At 32.4% G+C, this 23472-nt stretch overlaps 1 protein-coding gene across 2 annotated transcripts in view; it reads left to right on the top strand.

Annotated features, from left to right (window-relative positions):
* LOC147066351 (uncharacterized) overlaps positions 1-23472 on the top strand; it is a 1224975-nt gene that overhangs the window by 978008 nt on the left and 223495 nt on the right. For both annotated transcript variants that reach the window (XM_085955769.1, XM_085955768.1), the window contains exon 6: positions 7816-7914. In XM_085955769.1, coding sequence (XP_085811895.1) covers positions 7864-7914 — 51 coding nt within the window. In that variant the 5' untranslated portion in view covers positions 7816-7863. The remainder of the gene's footprint in view (positions 1-7815; positions 7915-23472) is intronic.

Here is a 23472-nt window from a genome sequence, read left to right as displayed (position 1 = left end):
TTGCGCTTTAGGCACAGTGGAAGGTCAATTTTCATGATATTATTCAGGCGGTCAAAAGCACTCCAGCCTAGCTTTACTCTGCGAACAATTTCATCGAATATACATCCATCTATAGACACTACTTGTTGTCCCAGATAGATGTAGCTTTTCATCTGTTCGAGCTGAGTGCCATTGATGAGGATCTCTTTTTGGCCTGCGAATTTTGATTATATATTAAACGTATACAATATTCCATATTTTACTGTGAAAATTTAAGTGTTATTTACACTATCTAACATTCTAACATCTAATACCTAAAAAGTACCTATGTCATTTTCAAAAAGATGGTTTGATTTAACCACGACTTAAAATACTATATCAAATTGTATAGTTGTGCGAAAATATGTGTGATATTTTTGTCAAAAGAATAATAATATGTTACTTACTATGTAACCGAATGTAATTATCTATCTCTAACACAGAATAGATAATAAATATAATACGGATATGCTATATTCAATACGCCGCATATTGATGCAGGGTTTTTGAATGTGTGAGTGTCCTACGAAAGTGAAGCATGCATTATGCACGTGCAATAGTGTGTGTAATACGCCAACATTAAATGAGCGTAAATGCATAAACCGACAGCAGTTTCAGTATTCGACGTACAACGCATTTTTGACACGTGTGTAGGTTTAACCCGGATTCTTCCTTACTCGAGTCGGTTACCTGCTAACGCCTTACCCGTTAGATATTTCAGTTCCCATTACTTCCGAGTTCCCTGATCTCTGACATTTACAATTACTGTATGCCAAGTCAACTCACCACCATTATGGCTAAAATCATTTGATATACATAAGTAATATATTATTTAAAAACCAATAATATAGTATTGTGTCATTTTTCCTTTTCAGAATACTGAAATAACTATGCATATTATTAATTATAATAGGGATATAAGATTGAGAATCACGCACATGCATTCTTCTACCCTTCTTATCTCGCAGCGGACTCACAAATAAAAATAATAATACCCATTCCCATGTAATGGACCGAATAAAGCTTTCGGCGGAGTGCTATTTGAATGTGCCTTTTGTAGGCGCGACCTTGACATAATAATGTTTTAAATTAATGTTCGCGTTTTATTGCGCGTTTAGCGTTTGAGAATTTGGTGGAAACTGGGCGATGAATAATTAAAACAGCAGATTTGTTCCTCCGGGTTCCCGAACATAAATCATTTTGGAATTCGCGCGCTTTCTCTGGAACGCGGAATGTTCTTGCGGTGTTCCTTTTTTAAATGCTTTCTTTTCGCTAATAAAATTTAGGGCTGTCCGCTTTTCTTCCGGTACTCTCTTCAAAAGCCAAGTATAAACTTTAAATAGGTATGTATTAACTCTCTAAGTTCTAACACTCTTACTAATAATTAAAAGTATTAAAACTCCTATAGTATTATAATGAAGACGTCTATGACAAAACTACTAATGATACTTATAGTATTTGTAAATAATATAATATTATCATGATACGTGATTTGTATGAATATTATTAACTACAGATTACGTACAATATTAAACAAGCTACTGCTGTCAGAATACAAACAAAATAATTTATTGTCCATGTAGTAGGATTTAATTAAAATAAATTATTTAAAAATACATGCTGTATAATTTGTTCATTTCAATAATTATTTACAAACCATAAACAGAGATATTGCACAATATCTATTACTCGTCTGCATATATTAACATATTAACCCAATCACGTAGCTACTTACATAAAACGTGCAGTTAACAAAAATCTCACCATTTAAATACGGTTGCATCACACCTATCCGGAAAACATTTCTATTAGCACGACCGCCTTTGTGCTCGGTTGATCTTTATTGAAACTAATAAATTACCGCCAATTAACGAGTGTTCTCATTGGATAGTGCAATTAACATGTTTGCAGTCGTAACATTTTATTATTTGCTAATACGCTGTGGCAATAAAGCGTCGTCACTCCTTTATGATTGAAGGTCTATATTATATTAAAGTTATATGTACTCTGATACTAGGGCACTTTGTGAGGAATGGCAGAAAACTGGACACAAATCGAATCAATGATTGGTAATCGACAACCGGCACTTTATTTTCAAACAAACATATTTATTTCTGTACCAATTAATTACATATTTCACAAAGAACAATCATATGATAATTTTACAATATCGCCCCAAAAGTAAACAAGCATAAAAAGTTACAATTTTAATCGAATGCCTGTTGGTGTTCGCAAGGGTGGCGGACGGTGGTCAACTGACCATTTTTCAAGTACTTAAGGCTCTACTTCAGCTGGGGCACGGTCTAAAACAGGGGGGGGAAAACTTTTTGGATGGAGGGCCAAATTCAAGAATTCAAAATGAGTGGCGGGCCGCAAGTAAAATACCATTTTTAGATATACACTATTTATTATCACGAAAAATAAACATTACAAAAAAATTAATTAGAAGAACGAAACTGTTTTTTTAACATTTTTTAAATTCAGGTGTTAATTTTGTAGTTGATATTCTCAAAACTGCTTGTAAATGGGCATCGGAGATATTTGATCGTAAAGAATTTTTATTGAGGTTCATGATCGAAAATGTTTGTTCACATATATAGGTTGATCCAAAAATAACGAACATTTTTCTTGCATAATCTTTAAGTTGGTCGAATTTGTCTGAATTAAGGGCTTTGTAAAATTTGGAGATTTCTTCACGACGATGCAATTCTCTTAAATCAGTGTCACACTGCAGATCAATAATCTTAAGTTGTAGCTCTGTCGGTACACCATGCCCCCCACATCTTGACGCGGGCCCCGAAGCCAGGGTCTTGGGCGGGCCCCCTACCTATCGCTATGGTTAAAGGCAGTCTGACGCTCTCCAGTATTGTTTTTCAAATGGTGTTCGAGGTCAAATAAAATTCAGTGTAATTTAGCGATTTTTTAACACAGTATTTCTCAACACGTCCCAACAACTATATGTTTTAAAATGGTAATAAGTTAGAAGTAAGCTAGCGCCGCAGGCGACTTTTTTTTGCTATTAGAGCAAAATTAAGATGTGTGTTTATCTCATTTATCTGGTCGACCCGTCACGCTGGGCCCCCCCTGAGCCCGGGCCCCTAGGCTAGAGCCCTGTCAGCTCCCCCCTTGTGGGGGCCATGCGGTACACTATCAATATCTATTGAAAATGGATTGCGTACTATTGCTAAACTTGTCTCAATTTTTTGGAAGTCACCAAATCTTTGTGAAAAATCGTCATTCAGAGCTTTAATAATTTTACCATATTATTCAAATTTATATTCTGGTATATTCAGCAACTTCAAAGTTGGAAAGTGGTCCACGTTGTTATTCGATATTTGTCGAAGGATTAACTTGAGTTTTAATTGAAATCCAATCAAACTTTTTACCATATCATGGGCATATATTTTTTTTCCTTGCAACGCGGAGTTAAAAGTATTAAAATATGTCACGATGTTCAACGTCGAAAATATTGGTTACATAGTGTGAGACGAGACGCAAGGAAGACGTACCTTCTGAGATAACACATTTACGAAACAACAAATTCTTCAAATTTTAATCTATTGTCAATATTTCTTAAAAAATTATAAAAAAGTTATTCGTAATCAGAAGTACAATTAATGATGGCGGGCCGCAAAAAAATACCCGGCGGGCCACATGCGGCCCGCGGGCCGCAGTTTGCCCCCCCCTGGTCTAAAACGATCGTGACTACGCGACCCGAAGATTGTGCAAATGACGCGTGCAGAACAAAACATAATTTTTCATAAAAAGTCAACATGCGTCCATTTAATGTTATGTTTATTGTTCTATTACTAATACTTATAATATTGACATGTTTTCTTTTTCAAGTAAATGGGTAATGTTTTTTAGTCATCTTTGCACGATTTAAGAATTAATTCCCCCGTCGCCATCACAAAACAAATTGACGTGTTCACAGCTTGACTTTCGCTCCGATTGCCAGCGAGTCCGAAGTTTCGTCGCACCTATAGTTGAAAATTATTTGCCGTTACACTGAAGTACCGTCTTAACTCAAACAATGTCGGAAAGCGAAGACTATGTTATTTTTTTTCGCCACACGGGGCAGGACTTGGTAAAACGCGGCAATTTCAAATAAAATCAAACCAGCTCTGCTTTGGAGAATCGTTCACAACTACAATAGGTCGTATTTCTGCGAACAAGATCCAACCCACACGTGTAACATGTTGAGAAAATTCAATATTTGAGTTAAGATTGATTTAAAATGATGTGTGATTATTTGATTTTATTAAAGTATCCCATCAGATGTCTAAATTAAATAATCACAAATCATATTTTTTAAATCAATCATTCCTCAAATATTAAATTTTCTTAAAATGTTATATCTGTGGGTTGGATCATGTTTGCAGAAATACGTCCGTTATAATACATCGATTTACACGTGTTACGTTAAGTACATTTATGTATCTACGTACCCAGTGCAAATACTGCATATAATAAACTTTTGTTCAACATCTTTGGTTAAGCCATAGTTTCATATGTTTATTAGCATAAATGCAGTCAATTATAAAATGTATGTCACATTGGTTTAGTCTGCCATTATAACTTGAATGTTATTTCAAAATGGTTATCGCATAACTAACTGCATAGCAGCCATTCACTTTGACTTAGAACCAGATTTTAAATTAAAAATCCAATCGCTGAAAGCCTTGTTTGCAGCACGAGACTTTTAATTCGAATGTTACAAGCATATCTTGATAATGAAATGTAATATATTATTGGAACGCGATTTGTTAGCGCTGTTGAATCGACCGACAGAATAATGCATTCGCTTATATTTTTTACCACAGAGCGATTGCAAAACACGACACAATAATATTGTCAGTAAATGTTATTTTAGTGAAATGCATTTTTTTGATTAATTCCCGAACTCATATTAATTTGATTATATTTGCCTTAAAATTTGTTTGAATAACTCTTTATTGTTCTACTATAAAAATATGATCTCAAAAAATGGATGACTGCGTTCTAGTCGCCATTAAATATGTTTGTTTTCATAATTTAATAAACGGAGTGGATTTTCAGATGTTCCAAAAAGTGTGAAATTTCAAACGCTCTTTACTACACAGAAACTATAAGATAACTTTGGGGCGTTCGCGCTGCGTTCGGATGGATACCAAGTCGGTTTGGTATGCCAAATGTGCATTGCATTGTCTATCCACATTGCATTGACGGATAAACATACGCAACCGTTTGTTTTAGCTCTTAATAATAAATATACCGTCAAATTCTACATAGAAAACAGTTGTCGCTTTTTAATAATATGGCAAGCTAGTACAGCTAGATCCATTAAGGGCGACGGTAAAACTGACAATTCTACGCTATTAATTTTATGGTAACATGTTATATTTTATTTGTATATTAGCATATATTATAGCGCCTGTACACGTGCATGGATTTACTGGCAGCAATAGTGTGTATTTTAAATTATCATGACCATAACAGTTTACACGTAAAAGTGCTGACATCTCTCCAATCTCATTCTTCAAGAGTAAGCGAGACACGATTTTGTTATTTTATGGTAGATACTATTTGACAGGTCGTAAAACTCGGTTAAACTCAAAATAAGTCTCTCCGCGGTATAGTTCATTTTTTCAGGTAGCAGGTTCGCCACTATCGTTCTACTGCGCAGGCGTAGATCGAATAAATCCCAATTGTCGCATGAAAATTCAGAAGCTTCCGAACTTCATTGATTCATGCATGCCATCTTGCAACTTGCATGACAATACGTGTTTACACGTGCATTTTCTTGATATGGCCGCGATTATACGACCTACTGCTGACAACAGTAAATCCATGCAAGTTTAGACGATTTATCAGTTCTAATATGTCTTATAAGTTATAACGCAGTGTCATTTTATTTATTAAATTAATGTAAATATATTACGCTTAATCGGTAATAATCAGGTATCATTGTGAAAATAGTTGCGAATAGCCTTTTTGTCATTGGAGATGCTTTTTTATTTTAGTAAATATTAAATATTTTTTCGTGTAATCGTAAAGTCTGTTATTTCGACACATTTCGAGAACATTTTATAATATAAAAGTTACGTTAACTGGTTGAAAACAATATATTTTTCAATTATGGGTACATCGTTAGGTTAGATTAGGTTAGCCTTGGATTCTTTTGGTTTACATTATATAGCGGTCTAGTAGGTATATTTTATGTGTAAACATCACAGAATGTAAATTGAATTTTAGAAATATTTCCCGAAAAGTAGGTACCTTCTCCGAAAGAAAAGGGTATTCCTCATAATACCTACTCTAGAACCTGACAAGTTAAAACAAATTGTTTACTCAGTGATAAAATCTGTATTTAAAATATGGTGTAATACAGCACGTTAACCCATTTAAATTTAATATGTTAACAAATTAAATATTATTATTTCTCAACCATGGTGTTATTTAGATCCATATTCCGTATATATATGAAATGAGTTTTCAATAAAAATTGACCCGCTGAACGGATGTGATGCAATTTAGTGATTCCGAACGATAAAATTATCTGCTGATTTATGGATTCTGTTTGAATCGCTGATCAAATAGAATTATTTTTATTATTTACCGTAGCGTTTCAAAGCAGAATCTTTTTATAGTTTCAATTTAAAATAATCTAGAATGGATTTTATCACTATCATTATATACTTATTTAATGGAATTGAAAATTTATTTTTAAATTCCTTTGTCACGTTATAATATTTTCAACTATTTTGAAACATTAAAAATGCCTAAAAGGCCTAAACGCTAAACAATATAAATTTTATATTATTCATGTGCTGTCAATAAAGGCATCGGTCTGATATATTTCGAATAGGGCACAAAGTAAGATTATACAGATTCTAATAGCATTAACCAGGGCTTTGGACCGTTATTCGTTCAGTTCTGAGTGATTAATTTTTAAATGTTTATATGTCTATTAAAAAAATATTTTCAGCCTTAGTTTATAGCATTTGATGGTACTTGTATGATAGCCCAGCGCCACGATCCTAAACCAATGGTTATGCTGTACCACATGACCGTAGCCATAAATTTTTAAATTACTATAATATAATTATTTTGAGAATTATGTCGAGATGCGTCACGACAACTGAAGTGGGTAGTAAGATCATGTTAACGCGCGTGTTTGAACATGCACTGAACCGAAAAAATTACATTTTTTTCGGTTCGGCTCCGGTTTTTGTTAGGGCAAAAATATCGGTTTTCCTGTTTTCGGTTCAGTCCCGGTTTGAAGCTCTGGAATTTACACTGTTTTAAAGATAAATAAAAATACTTGTGAAGAGCATTGATTGTTACCTATTCGATACTCTACTGCAATACAAATAGGCGTATGTACATATGGTTTGATAAATTACATGGCAATGCCATCTAGCCGTCTGAATTAAACCCTTGATCTATTTAACTAAATGGTAACTTTTTCCTCAACGGGCGGTTTCCATCGATACATTTTATTGTGTAGAAATATTATTCAGCGGTGTGTGGATTTATATTCTTCCTGCCATTACATTAACTACACATTACAATTTTCATAACCACAACAACAAAGGACTTCTAAATTTGTAATGTAGAAGAAAAAAATATGAGTTTAAGCTGAATAATAAATCTATTTTCTTACTTACATGTAAGTAATTTTTATTATAAATTAAGTAATACATGATAATATGTATTCTATCCAGTCAATACTTACAATTTGTATATGTTCCCCAGCATTACTAATTACTACTAACTACTCAATTTTTTATTTATATATTTTTTCTTTTTTTCCAGATTAACCACAGATCATTACTGAGTGATCGATGTCTCAATCTACGAGGAATGATAGAAGACGATGACACAGCAAAATCGTCTACCATGAATGATTCTCAAGTAAGTTTCCCACTTACCTTTAAAATAAATTTAATGCGATCACGATTTTTTTCACTTTCAACACACAACTCGACTGGCTTATTAACAATTTTAAGTACCCAGCGTTTTTTGTATGGACATAGGAACAGCTGCATTGCGTAATGTTTTTTTGTGCAATTAAAATTTTAAGAAGTAAGCCGTTGATATCTACTGAAAAAATTTTAAAACACGTAACATAAAAAATAGTACCTAATAATATTCAATTACTACTATCCAGATATGCAGTTATCAGTGGCGTGCGGTTCGTAGATGCAGAGCACTCCTATAAATATTCAAAAAATTACTATAAATTGTAATGTAGGTACCTGCGAAAAAAAAACTAGACAAAATAAAATGATCAAAATCAATACGCAAAATATTTTTCTTATATACGTTTTGATTTCTACTCAAATCACGACAGATAAAAGAACAGGTAATAATTAATTCGAAAATGTGTTATAATTTTTTTAATGCCTGGGAGTGCTTCAGGAGCACTCATATCTATTACCAAGTTCTGCCCCTGTTTTACGTCAGAAATTGGAAACTCAATTCATACTCAATTAAGAAAACGTATGCAACCCTAAACTGTCTCTATCTTGATATTCAAACACTTTGTATCGCGTTACGTCACCTAGTGGTGCACCATTCGCTCCAAGTGGGTCATCTGATCAAACGATCATCCCAATATCTGCGCCGTGTCGCTCTCTGTGCAGCATGTTTATTTACCTCACCTGTATCAGTGCTTGGTAAACATCATGCGGTATGAGCACTGCATTGCATTTCAACTGATATCTTGTTAATTCCGTGAAAGGTGATCTATACCTAGTATGTATTACCCACATACTTTCATTTCATAAAAATACAAACTAATACTTCGAATTAATGACATGACTTCAATTTGAATCAAAATTGTGCAATAATTGTTAAACTTTATAAAATATATTCATGTCACACCATCCTATGATATCCATCCGATGCTAATTAATATCGTGCGGTTTACATTATTAAGGTTACCCTATTTTATCACGATTTTATTAGCTCGTATTCTTGTTTGTCCAGTACAAATTTTTTCTTGTTTGTCCAACACGATGTGTTCGATGTGTTCACATTGACAGTCTTTCATGCTTAGGTTTCGCATTCAAAGTTATTTTTTTAACTTTAGAAGAAGGCGATAAGTATATTCATTTTTGATATTAGGTACTCATGTCTCGTAGATATAACTATAACAATACAGTGATAATTTATTGGAACTATAAGGAACATTTTTTTTTTTTATTATACATTGTATTTTTATATGGAACCGTTTAAACTCGCGTTTGCAGAATATGACAATAATTTCGTGATTTACGTCGATCCACGTTGATTTGCAATACATAATAGGTATATATGTACTGTTCAGTAGTTCATGAAGGGTTCATTTTTGTATCCACGCTCTTCTGTATTTATATATTTTCGAAATAATTTAATTTCCTTTAACGCTTTCGCTGCTGAATAGATAATGAGATTTTAATTGCCCCCTTTAAAATGCACGTTAATTACATCGATCGGCCGCCTGGTCATTACGCACCGTGTGCGTCTTCCGCGTCCAAAGTATTAATTAGCAGACTTAGTTGTCTACGAGCAGTATTATTTCAAATTCATTCGTCACACACAGTGTCCATTGGCAAGTCAATGGTTCGCACGAAGTCACGAATGTATTGTCATCGACCTTTATCCTGGGCCATCGGTATAGGTACCACAATACAATCGGTCACTTCGCGCATGAGTTTATACGTCGCAATTATTGCATTTTACGATTCGCGAATTCAATTCGCTGTTTGTTTTACAAACGCGCTTAAAACAACAGCGTATAACGTACTTAAAGCGACAAATGAATTGCTATTATATTCTAACATCTCACACTTTACGAACGTGTTAAATAGTTAACACGATACATTACGCTCTATAATGAAGTAGGTACGTGTTTTCTCATTTGATATTCCTTCCAAAACTACACTCATTTTCACCCTCTTTCATAATAAAATGCTATTGCATTGCGTGGGCCTATTCAACGAAATGCATCAATTCATTGTGAAAGATGCATTATCAAGTTGATTGATTAGACCAAGGTTTCCAGCGCAGCTCACCTCTGTCTGTCATATTATCTCATGCTATCATCCATCATATTTCCACATATATATACTGGAAATAGAAGACATGATGTGAAGTTATGAAATGTTTTTTTTTCGCTCAGGCGTTCCTACTGGTGCGTTTGCCTATCTAAGTAGCTATTTTTAAATAGGTAGATAAGTATCGAGCCTGACTTCTTATAAAGTATTCTTATATAGGTACTTAAACAATGTTTTATTCAGCGAATATTTCACAAAATAGAATGTAACGTTCTTTATTGAATATACATAATTTAAGAAATATATAAAACATCTAAAAGATAAAATACGACAGCAGAATTCGAACCGGCGACAATGTGCTCTGACCGCTTTTTTTCAAAATGATTTTTTCTAGTGATTATATATTTCATAATAATAATATTATTATCATTTAATATCGTTCACCAACTACTTCGAGTTTATCACTGATTAATTTTACTTTTTTATAACCCGTCGCTTGCAATATGAAAGTAAATTCGCTGATACCTACTTTGAAATTCAAAGTAAACCATAATATCTGAAAATGATATTTCCATATTCCTCGCAAAATAAAACTGCTTTACTTTCCCGCTTGCGAAATTTTCTTCGCCCCAAAGTCTGTGGGTAATCAGACAAAATTGCCTTCGGTTAAAATTTTCCTCATACAACTGTAAAATATCGTATCCGAATTCCGATATCTAATTTTTCTTTTACTTTGTATAATATTAGATTAGTTCCGTGGCGGTTTTATCAAATTTCTTTTGAAGCGCGAGTTTTAGATTTTAGTGCGCATTTGCATTATTTCCTTTTTCTTTTTAAAAGTTGTATCTTAAAGGCACGACTTTTCAAAGAGTTAATTTTAAACTAACGCATTAAAATACATACGTATTTATTTACCTACTGATAAATGTTATAATTTATAATATATACATACATAAGTATTTGTATTGTGTAGTTTTCAATTACATTGTTAGCTGAGATCATCTTTTAATAGCTGTGCGTGCAAATATTGTTGAATGAGTTGTTATATTTAATGTGCTTATTTTGTTATGTGCCTCACGGCAGAGAGGTGCCAGTGATCATCACCGAAGCACTAGGTGCTAGTGTTGCCAACTATAATTCACAAAATATTACCAGGTTGGGTAAAAAAATACGCTAGAAGACAGAAAAAAATGCTAGATATAGTAAAAAAAAAAAAGTATAGAAACTATCTAACAAAAAAAACATTATTATTAAGATTGCTTTTACGACAATCAAGATTGGAGAAGTATTTATTGTTTCGTGGCAAATAAATACCTATGTTATACAGCTACAAAAGTTGCAGTAACAGAATTTTAATCATCACTGTTATATATAATATATTTTAAGTTATAAAAGGCCAGCATGTTGAATTTCAAGTAATTATTAAACTATTTGCGGACTTAATAAACCATTGATTTAATGCCATATGCTGGATACTAATTTTACAAGGTAAATAAATGCCTATCTAAAACAGTACCTAGTTCTGACGAGAAAATATCACGTTCACAACGCTCCAGTATAGTAAAAAGAAATTATGTGTTTTTCAATGTGTGTTTGATACACAATAAGGACACCATGGGTAACACGAATAATTAACAATACATTTTAAAAGACATGTTTACGTTTGACACCTTTTAACCAGAAGAAAAGGGTTACTAACTGCGCCTGTATTGTATTTTAAAATTGTCAAAAGATCTGAGACTGACAATGTAGGTGTCTTTGTTAGGATTAATATTTTTAACTTTATAAATTATTATTTTAGAGTATTAAACATATTGTTATATCACTGTCGCATACATGGCCCCCACAAGGGGGGGGGCTAACAGGGCTCTAGCCTTGGGGCCCGGGCTCACGAAGGGCCCGGCGTGGCGAGTCGACTAGATAAATGAGATAAACATCACACATTTGCTCTAATAGTAAAAAAAGATTTTACTTCAGTGTTATTGATAATTAAAAATATTTGGTTGTACAATCCAATTTTTAACTGTGTGCCGATACTCAACAACTCCATGATTCAAATGGATGTACCTACATATTAAAAATACAAAAAAATAGCTAAAAATACACCTTAATTTTACTACTTACACCATTTTGGAAAACGCTACTACAGCGCGTCACACCGTCTTTACCCATAGCGATAGGAAGGGGGGGCCGCCAAACATCCTAGCATGGGGGCCCGCTTCAGGATGTGGGGGCCATGGTCGTATAATATATTTTAATAACATCAATGCATATATGATCAGATTTTAATGTATTTAATTATATGTAATACTTCAAACTCTGTGACTATATTCGTTCAATCATTTATTTCATTCATATAGTTACTTTTCTTTTGCAATGCGCTGCCTTTTCTAATGATATTCATGGTTAGAGAAATTAGTTATAGTTGCCAAATGTATTGATTAGTTTCCAACATCTTTACATTGTCGTTTTTTATTATAATCGTGTATGGGCAAGTCAACAAATTTAAGTTTTCTACTTCTGCCCACGCGGGCTTAGCTGGTTCTTTGGCATCCATCGCCCACTCGTCATCACGACTTGACGTCGTGCGTCCGCCCGTCTGGGCGTCCTCAACCTTTGGACACTTGTTTTCTTCAACTTGATCTGCGGCATAATAAACACTACAGTCGATTTGTTTATTTATTTTTTTGTTAACATATTCCCAACGAGTAAGGACTACTTACCTACCATTTTCTTTTGTGTTAGCCATAAGTGATAGAAGTAGCATAATATTGCAGATACTTATTACCGTATGTGACGGCACGCCCTAATGATGGGAGGGGGTCAGAAATAATATGATCAATCGCAATGAAGGGGCTGGGAGAGGAGGTTGGTTGTAGATAATGTGACGTCACAAACCGACAGTTTGTCTTGATAATAAAATATTTCTTGATACCTAGATACCTTATACTAGAATCTAATATTTTCAACGAATTTATATTTTAGGAGGGTTAAAAATTTGATCTAATTCAGACTTGGAGTAAAATATTTCGAGATTAAATAGTATGACAATTGGTCAAAATACCAAAATCCTATGACGTCATTTATTGAAAATATTCATATACTTAAGTAATAAAATTATATAATAATTTACATTATATTATTATAATTATATATACCTACCAATATGAAATCCGTATCCAAAATGGAGAGCTACTTGCTTATCTATCAAATAGCGCCCTGTACACATGCGTGGATTTACCACCAGCAATAACGTGTAAATTAAACTATTGCAATAATTACTGTTTACAAATCATTACACACAAAAATGCTAATTGTCGCGAATCTCATTTAAGTGTCAACAAGACAAGACAAGTTGGTTGTTGCTACGTGAAGGTTGCAGATGTCGCGCAAGTTGAAACTATCGCGTGAAAATTCAGAAGCCTAATTTTTGATCCATGCATGCAGTATTGCAACTTTGCAATACGATAATACTTGATTATTATGATCGTGATAATGCGTACTGCCAGCAGTAAATCCATGCTATGGACTAAAACAGCAGTGTGCCAAGCAAATCCTATGAAAGTATCCCTATATATATATATATATATATATATATATATATATATATATCAATTTTCCACATAATTTCGTCGAAGAAGCAAGATATATTTAATTAATACAAAAAATATTTTTACAGCTATTTATGTATTGGAGATAATAATATAATATGAAAAATAATTTAAATTTTAAAAGATTATTAAATTTCCCATTCAAGTAATTAATGTTAATATTAATTCGCTGGTCGTGATGAATTACTTACGTTTTTTATTATTTAAAACCTAATTATATTTAATATTAACATCACGCACACTGAGATCTATAGGGTCATAACAGCAAAAAAAACCCAAAAATGACTTATGAATGCAGTTCAATAGAAAAAAATCTATTTTTAATGCTATATGGCATTAACTGCTACTTGGAAGCAGTGCCCTCCTACATTATTGTGTCCATAATATGGTTATTTTATATTTAAATTTTTAATTTAGAGCTATATGGCGTTATCTTACATGAGGCACTTTTGCCTAAAAAATATTTCATCTTTGGTACAATATTTATTGTGCTAGACCGCCGTATTTGCAGATGATTTGCATTCTGATCGAGTAAGTATATACGGCATACGCACATATATTTTTTTATTATATTTAATATTTTATTACATATTATATTATAATTTATATATATATAATTGTATTTCGTATCCTACTGATGATTAAGTTATTTTTATTGTTCTTTTTTATTTCTCTATGTTTAATATTATTTTTATTGATTTTTTTATTTCTATAATAATTTTTATATAAAACACTGATTTTAATGAAATTTTATATGAAAAATGTGCATTTTGCTTTTTTCTATTAAAACTATGAAGCCACACCTGCAAGTTTGTTGGAAGTTTGTGCGTTAATTTTCAAACTATATGGCCGCAACTGCAAAAATCCAGAATTTAATTTAAAAATATATATATTTATAGGTACTATATAACTACAGTAGGATGGAGTACACAAAATTATTCTAATATGGTAAATTTTTCAGCAGTCTACTGCAATTAATTAAATTGTAGTTAATTATTTAACATTCAAACTCAACTTACTCAAGATCATGTTATGTGCAGTTACGATCCTATAGATCTCAGTGTGCGATCTGCTTATTTTAAAGTTGGTTGTGCAGCAGGCAATGTGTTAAAACGACTATTTATCAACAAATTATTGCATCATATTTCGTCGAATGACCCATGAATGGAACTTACCTACGAAAGGTGTTTGATTACTGATAATTATTTTTTTACACTGGCAAGTATTTATACCTAAGTTTTTACAAAAATGCTAATAGTCTCGAGGTGTAATAAATTTATTTTAATGTTAAAACTTAGTCTCTTTTACCAATCTTAAAAAACCGGATTCGTTATTTTTTTAAATTTACTATTAATACTTTTAACAGAATGATGTAATATTCTGGTTATAAAATGATTAATTGGAGGCTTTTTATTATGAAGTCTTGTCTTGCTTTGTAAAGTAACCTTAAGTACTTAATTATTTATAGGTATCCGTTTTTTTAATAATATTACTCCGACAACGATTACTGAAACAACGCGTTGTAATATACACAATTTATGTTTTTTTTTCTCTAAATATAAATTATTGTTCCTATATCAAACATAGTATTACCATAAGCTATAAATATATTACAAGATAGCATGTAAAATTAATTTGACTAATTATATTTTATCATGCTAATGTTTTTAATGGTTATGAATATCAAGCTCATAATCGTATTAAAAACTAAACCGAAAAACAAAATAGCGGGTACGTGTATTTTTTATGTTTATTTTTAATACCTACATAGCATACTATTAGTCTTCTTCAAGCAGTCTTTGATCTATTAGCCAGTGGTCTATCACCTCCCAGTGTCATTCTTCAACGTTGATAAACGTATTATATTTGGCTGACACTGAGGCATTATAAATTATGACACCTGCCTTTCACTATCACAAAGAATTACCCAATTTCTCATTCGCCGTGAAAATTATTAGTTTTTTGTCTTCTTTTTGGTATTCATTGCACTCATAGTCCAAGTATTATGCTATTGATTAACAACCTTACTGCGTGACGGTAAGAAGAAATTTCGTCTCATTTTAAAGCGCGAGATCACACATCTACTCTTTCTCTCACTGCTGCGGCGATTGCGGTCTTGCACTGCTGCAATACAAATTTCGTCACGGTTCATTTGAAAGTAATCTAGTAAGAAAATAATACTGGGAATGGTCAATGCTTTTTCTTCAAAATTTCAGTGAAATTATATTATATTACAAGTGAATGTAGGTACACGCTGTTTATATTTTTACGACAGAAGTTCTATGGTGCTATCTACCCTCGATCGTGATCAACGCGTTGAGCATACCTGACTATATGGCAATCTCTTAGGTATTAGATACACGATCGTTACTTTCAATCTACCTATTTTATTAGCTATTTCATATTACAAGAACATAAAATATTGCAAAAAATAGATCTGCTGAAATATCGTCGAGATTTTTTGATGTTTATAAAATCATAATGCTGTTTTGTCGTCATTGAGTCATCAAGTCATTGATTGATACACGACACACTCAAATAGATACCAACAAAAGAAATAAATAACACAATGTATTATTAGTATTATGAGTAGGTGTAACGTAACCGTATAGACAGCCATGACGTTTGCAAAGATTCTTGTCTTATTGCTAAGAATCTATATATTTTTTTATCATAATAAAATTACATTTTCAAATTTATAAATAGACCATCCAAACGAAATAAGAAGCTTTTCGGTGAGCTTTAGGGGTGACATTGTACCGGTTGCTTTGTCTGCCATGGGGTGGATTACAAACTAAATTACCCCTTGATTACTTTGACGGCGCTTGTATGTTCAGCTATTTACTATCCAAGACGCCCTTCTAAATCACTGTTATCGGTGTATTGCCAAAGTTTAGCCATTCCAGGCTCCGCCACTGTTTGTACAGTCCCATACACATGCCTAAAATGGCATATAATTAAAAAGTTTGCTTGCTCAAATTAGTTTTTTGGCAATTTATGAAGCTCTCATAACGAAAGAAATGTCATTATCTAACATTCTCAATAGCTATAATGGAGAGAAACAGTAAACCATTAATTATAAGTATACATTACTATCCAGAAATCCCAGTTTCATACCAATCAATAATCATACTTTTGATAATTTACAACATAATTTGGAAATCACTATTAATTTATAGATTGATTTTATATTGATGTTTTTGTGAGATGAGATAATCATATTTTGAGAGCACTTATATGTAGGTACATACAAAAATCCAATAAATAAAACAATGTATTTCTTTTGATAGTGATATATATACTATTTATTTATCTGCAATATAGTAGTAATATTGATATATACGTTAAACTATTTTACCACGTTTTTATTAGCTCGTATTCTTGTTTGTCCAGTACAAATTTTTTCTTGTATTTATCATGCTAATGTCTTTAATGTTAATGAATTAAGAAGCTCATAATCGTATAAAAAACTAAACCGAAAAACAAAATGCGGGTACGTGTATTTTTACCACGTTTTTATTAGGTCGTATTCTTGTTTTTCCGGTGGTTGTTTATCCAGTACAAATCTTGCAATCGATTTTTAACTAACTTCCCGACTAGCTAGACATTTGAAACTTTTAGAAAACATCAGAACATGATGACAAAGTATTCTTTTGATACTTTTAGCCATCTTTAAGGGGGGACATGCTCGTCGAAGGTCAAAATTGAGTTTTTATTGTATTTTCAAACCATGATCCTGGACACTCCTTAAACGTTGTAGATAATCTATTTATATAATTTTGAAGCCTTATTATCCTTTATAGTTATTTTAAACATTTGATGACTGCATGAAGTATTTTTGTTACATAAAATAGTATTCTTTTAAACCTCTCGCTCTAATGTTTTAGAATATAGTCATATTTCGGTACATAACTGTGCAGTGGTGTTAAGATTTTTTACATTTATTAATTTTTAAACGCATTTATAAAACCATTAGTATAATTTATTACGAGATAATTTTTGTAAAACATTCACGATAAAAAATTATTTTGATAATCTCTGTGATCCCAAATTTGACAAGAATTAGGCATTTTATTAGTCAAAAAATCGGCAAGATTAACACATTTGAAGATGATTCTAAATATACTTATTATAAGTTATGTCTTTGACCATTCAAGTGTGATAAAAATCTTATGAATAATGATTGCTTTATAATAGTTATTGACCTAAGAATAAGGTAGTGTTTTTTGGAAATACGCCATTTCTTTTGTCATTCCCTAGTAGTTAAGCTACAACATACGGCCGTAGCCATAAAATGACAAACTTAAATTAAAGTAGGGAGTAAAATTATGTTAACGCGCGTGTTTGAACATGTACCTAACCTATTTATTTTTTATTTTTTTTTAAACGGTACATGTTCAAACACGCGCGTCAATATCATTTTACTCCCTATTTCAATTATAGTTTGTCAATTTATGGCTACGGCCGTATGTTGTAGCTTAACCACTGGGGAATGACAAAAGAAATGGCGTATTTCAAAAAAACACTACCTTATTCTTAGGTCAATAATTATTATAAAGCAATCATTATTCATAAGATGTTTATCACACTTGAATGGTCAAAGACATAGCTTATAATAAATATCTTTAGAATCATCTTCAAATGTGTTAATCTTGCCGATTTTTTGAATAATAAAATGCCTAATTCTTGTCAAATTTGGGATCACAGAGATTATCAATATAATTTTTTATCGTGAATATTTTACAAAAATTATCTCATAATAAATTATGCTAATGGTTTTATAAATGCATTTAAAAATTAATAAATGTAAAAAATCTTAACACCACTGCACAGTTATGTACCGAAATATGACTATATTCTAAAACATTAGAGCGAGAGGTTTAAACGAATACTATTTTATGTAATAAAAATACTTTATGCAGTCATCAAATGTGTAAAATAACTATAAAGGATAATAAGGCTTCAAAATTATATAAATAGATCATCTACAACGTTTAAGGAGTGTCCAAGATCATGGTTTGAAAATACAATAAAAACTCAATTTTGACCTTCGACGAGCATGTCCCCCCTTAAGCAGAATTGAATTTCAGTTAATTCTGTTTTGTATGGAAAGTTATTTCGGAATAAATCAATACAAAGTAAAACACTATTATTGGTTGCTAAGGGGGTCCTAGCAACTAAATTATTAATATATACGTGCGTCACTATAGAAATTAATATGAAATGTCAAATTGACATTTCAGTATTCTATATATTCAGTATTTTTATCAAGTACAAAAAAGTATTTATTAATACATAGAATTGTCAAGTTTATATGATTCAACAGAATTAAAAACGTGGTGTATAAAAAGTTCTTTTTATCTTGTAATTATTTTTGATTCACTTACAACTTCAATCACATTCAATTTTTGCAAGACTACTATGAATTATTACTTTTGATTGTAAACGGAATAAGCAAACTTACATAAATGCTACGAAAGTTTCTATCCTTGCACTGGAAAAGAAAATCATCCCAATATACCCTCAGCATGAAAATAACGATAGGAAACTGTGCATTAGAAATGAATTTTGTAGACAATAAGCCATCAAGACGAAACTCATTTTAATTGAACTTTATTTTTGGTAACATCAATTTATTAATTATTTAATATTTAGTAATCTAAATAAAACAGAGCATATTTTTATTTTAATTATCAAAACGTATTTTGACCTCTGATATACTTAGTGATATTTGAAATTAATACTAAAATGCATCAAAGGTTATTATCGTATTTTTGATACATTATTTACGCAAATTTCATAAAAATAAAGTAGACACGTTATTTAAATAATATCGTCTGTCTATACAGTCAAGTAAATGATCTCTTAATATTTTGCAATTAAAACTGAAGAGGTTTTGAGTCGTGTTTATGTACTCTAATAATATATATTTTAGGTAAGAATTTGAATTATTTTTATTAATCAAATACGTTGAAGTTTATATGTAATTAAATATCAAAAGTTTCTTGGCATCATCAATAAAGGCGTACTTATATGAATAGGTCGAAATCTAAGTTGACAGTGCCTAATACACTAGTCGCAATCCTCGAAGCTCTTCATTAGGCGGAATATTTATGTCAAATAAACTGTCACGGAATACCAACCACCACCCTTCGGCTTGGCTATCAATCAGCGAGGGAAGTAATCCGCGACTATACGAAGGTAGTTCAAACCGAAATGGGAGAGTGCCATTACTGTCAGCTCTGTATTTTTTCTTATGTTTCGCTTCGCATCCCTTACCTTTTTCTATAATCTATTTTATCTATATATCATATTCCTGTATATTTAAAAACTGACTTTCTACGTGAGTAACGATTATAAACCACTGATAGAAAATTAGTCGATACTACTTCATTTCTTCAAGAATTTTTATGAACATTTGCACTGTTGAATCAAAACATATTTATTTACTCAAATGCTAGGTGTATTGCGCACCTGGCCAATATGATCACATCACTTTATAATATATAATACTATTTTAATTTTATTACAATATAATTCAATATTATTATTGGCGAACTTCTTAATAAAAATATTGTTTAATTGCCTATTAACGTATTTAAAAAATAACTCAATTAAACATCAAATTTCATATTCTACAAAAAATATGATTTTCTTATGACGTCTGTCTGCTGTAGGTAGGTATGTATTATTAATTGATTGTCAACCTGATCGACAAGATGTAGCAGTTCCACTAATTCATATGCAGCTGTACCAACGTTCATACCAACCTCACCAACACAATCCAACAAAGGCTTCAACTAATTTGGTACATTTCACGCATACTACACATACAAACGATAAGAAACGCATACAATGTCAAAACATGAGGATGTAGGTATAGACTATAGAGCCTGTCGTATTTACAGTGATGAATTTTTGTATGTATTTAGTATTTTTATCGCGCTGGATTCGATGCAAAACGGTCCTTTCGAGAAAACGCTAAACTACCGAGACAGTAGAATTTCTTACCCCGTATTTGAACACGGTTGAGCATTACTTTTTTATAAGTATATATTTTTAGTGCACGTTGTCTTTGTATGTAGAAAGACTCCCGCCTGTTTATTATTAATCTGGGCCTTACAATCTATGGCAATAACCAATTATGGATTATTTTAATACCATGCATAAAAAGAATGATGCTTTTGAGATTGTTATTTGAGACTGTTTTAAGGATTCCATGACCGTCAAAGATGAAGAATTTTGCCATCCTGAAAGATCGGCTTTCCAAAATACATCTCCAAAGACTTTTGCAGTTCTTGAACCATGCAATACGTTGAAAAGGCTTATCTCCAAAAATGACGCATCTCAATACCACGTCCTCTGGGATTGCCCGTTTATGGAATCCGAACGAGCGGAGCTGTTTGCCAGGGTCCGTCCTCACACGGGCCCAATTGGCCACGCAGTCCTGATTACAACAGAGGCCAATTTTGCGGCATTTGAAAAATTTGCAGCATCGTATGGGGAGCGGGATAATTCCGACTCCTCCGTAAAATCAGATTAAATGTTGAGCATCAGTACGCGGGTACACAGGGCGTATCATGCCGGCGGCCAGCAGAGCTGGACCTCGCTTTCCCACTTTCTTTCTAGAGTCAGTCTTAAGCACCGAGGTGCATGGTTGCAAATAATCGGTCCCGTGCGGCTCCATTTGGGACGAAATGTGAGCAATTAAATATTCGTTATGTCGCAATACAGCGCTGTGGAAGGCGGCCGTGCATAATCCACGGCTGTACAGACACGGCAGGTTGTGGAGGGTGTATTGCATCTCAATACCTTCAGCTATGCGGAGAACGTTGAAAATACATAACTAAGACATTTAAAAGGAGTCAAGATCCTCAACAGCAGTCAAAGACACAAAAACGAAGATGACTAGTAGTGATATTAATAATTATCATTTGATGTGTAGGGAATTCCGAGAGCGTTGCGAAGTTGTTTTCTTATTCAAGGCGGATTTTTATAGCTATGAAAACACATATTATTTTCCATTCAGATTTGTAATGTAAATTTAATTTATGTTCCATTGTTTCCTTCAACCGCAATCATAAAACACACACGGAGTAATCTACTCGGGTTCGGTTTGCGGTTCAACGGTAATCTAATCTTGAGATAAAAATGCAATTATTTAACAGCAATATTATAATCGTGCGCTTTCTACCGACAGAAGATATTATAATACTGTCATTCGAACAAATTTGTACTCACTATGATTGCTTTCTAGCACTACAATAATTTACGGTCCTATAGGTGGTCTTGTTGATGGTAGTTGTGCCGATCAGCGATCTAAAGTGGAGATTGCTTTGATGACGGTCATCTTTCGTAGAGGAGACGGCACTTAAACAAGCAGACGATATAAGACGGCCTTGGCCTCCTGCTATACCGATGGAGTTTGATTTATATTGTCTTGCGTCATTATCCTTCCCTAGCATTTTCCAGCATTATTATTATTCCCTACCTAATTCCTGATTTGAAATAATTCAGTGTCAGTGTATATTTACCATTGGTGAGTGCACATAGTCCTTTGAGATGCTGAAATGAAATAGTACAAAACTCAAATCAATTCGAATTGAAATAATTCGTCGCTGTATAACCGTATCGTATATTTTGTGAGCACGTTTATACTTCAACTGCCTGCCATATCACAACATCCTTCTGGTGTGTGGAAGATGAACTTTTCGCATTACGGAAGACCTCTTTAAAACCTTGTTTTTTAATGTTGTATACAGGAGATAATGTAGAAGATATTTTTAGTTTTTGCTGTTCTCTAATTTAATTCACTGTCTTTTTAAATACTTAATTTTAATAATTATAAATTATTACAATTTAATATATTAATTATAGCAGATTATTTTATCATTTTGTTAATTAGGTAATCTTTCACCTCAGCTTCTGGAGATAAGGCTATGTGTATGTCGTATGTACTTATAACGGTACGCGGTTGTATCCAATGAAACAGGATCAGACTTCATAAGTAAGGAAGCTTTGGAATCCGTGAGTAAGTTACTGGGAACTTAAATATACGGAAGGTATAATAAACGTATAAGCTTTTAACGCGACATATTACGCTTTTTCGCTAGACGTCTACTAATTATTATTATGTTTGTTTGAAATTATTTTACCCACAACTGCGGAAACCATAAACAAAGGTAACATAATATGTATGGGCATGTTGTTACAATTTATTTGATTACATCTATGTATTAAAAATCCAATTAAATAAATAATATATTCATTTAATACGTTATATTGATTTTCAATATAATTAATACCTATATTTTATCCTCTGATTGTCATATATTATTATCTGCATGGAAACGATGTGAAGCGAGAGCAAAAATTCAGTCAGTACGGATTTTTCATACACGTTAAGAGCATACTTCAGTGAAACGGCAAATAATTTTCAGCAATAGGTGAGACATAATTTCGCAAATTTGCATGCGTTGCCAGTCGGAGAGCGATAGTCGACCTGTGAGCACGTCAATTTTTTTTGTGATGGCGTCGGAGGAATTGATTCTTAAATCGTGTAAAGATGACTAAAAAACGTTACGTATTTAGGTAATCGAAAAACAAAACATATCAATGAATATATTATTATTATTACTTAAATAACAATAAACAGAACATTAAATGGACGCATGTTGAATTTATATGACAAATTATATTTCGTTCGGCATGCGTCATTTGCACCCGCGACGCGCAATCCGCCCATCGCGTAGCCACGATCTTTTTTGACCATGTCTCAACTGAGGTATAGCCTTAATGTAAGACGTGTGAATCGATGTATT

Source organism: Rhyacophila brunnea, unplaced genomic scaffold (genome assembly GCF_057557595.1).
Source record: "Rhyacophila brunnea isolate RB1 unplaced genomic scaffold, BYU_Rbru_1.0 scaffold_5, whole genome shotgun sequence".
NCBI classification, from domain to species: Eukaryota; Metazoa; Arthropoda; class Insecta; order Trichoptera; family Rhyacophilidae; genus Rhyacophila; species Rhyacophila brunnea.
The sequence above is the reverse complement of the archived record's forward strand: the minus strand, read 5'-3'. Positions and strand labels throughout refer to the sequence as shown.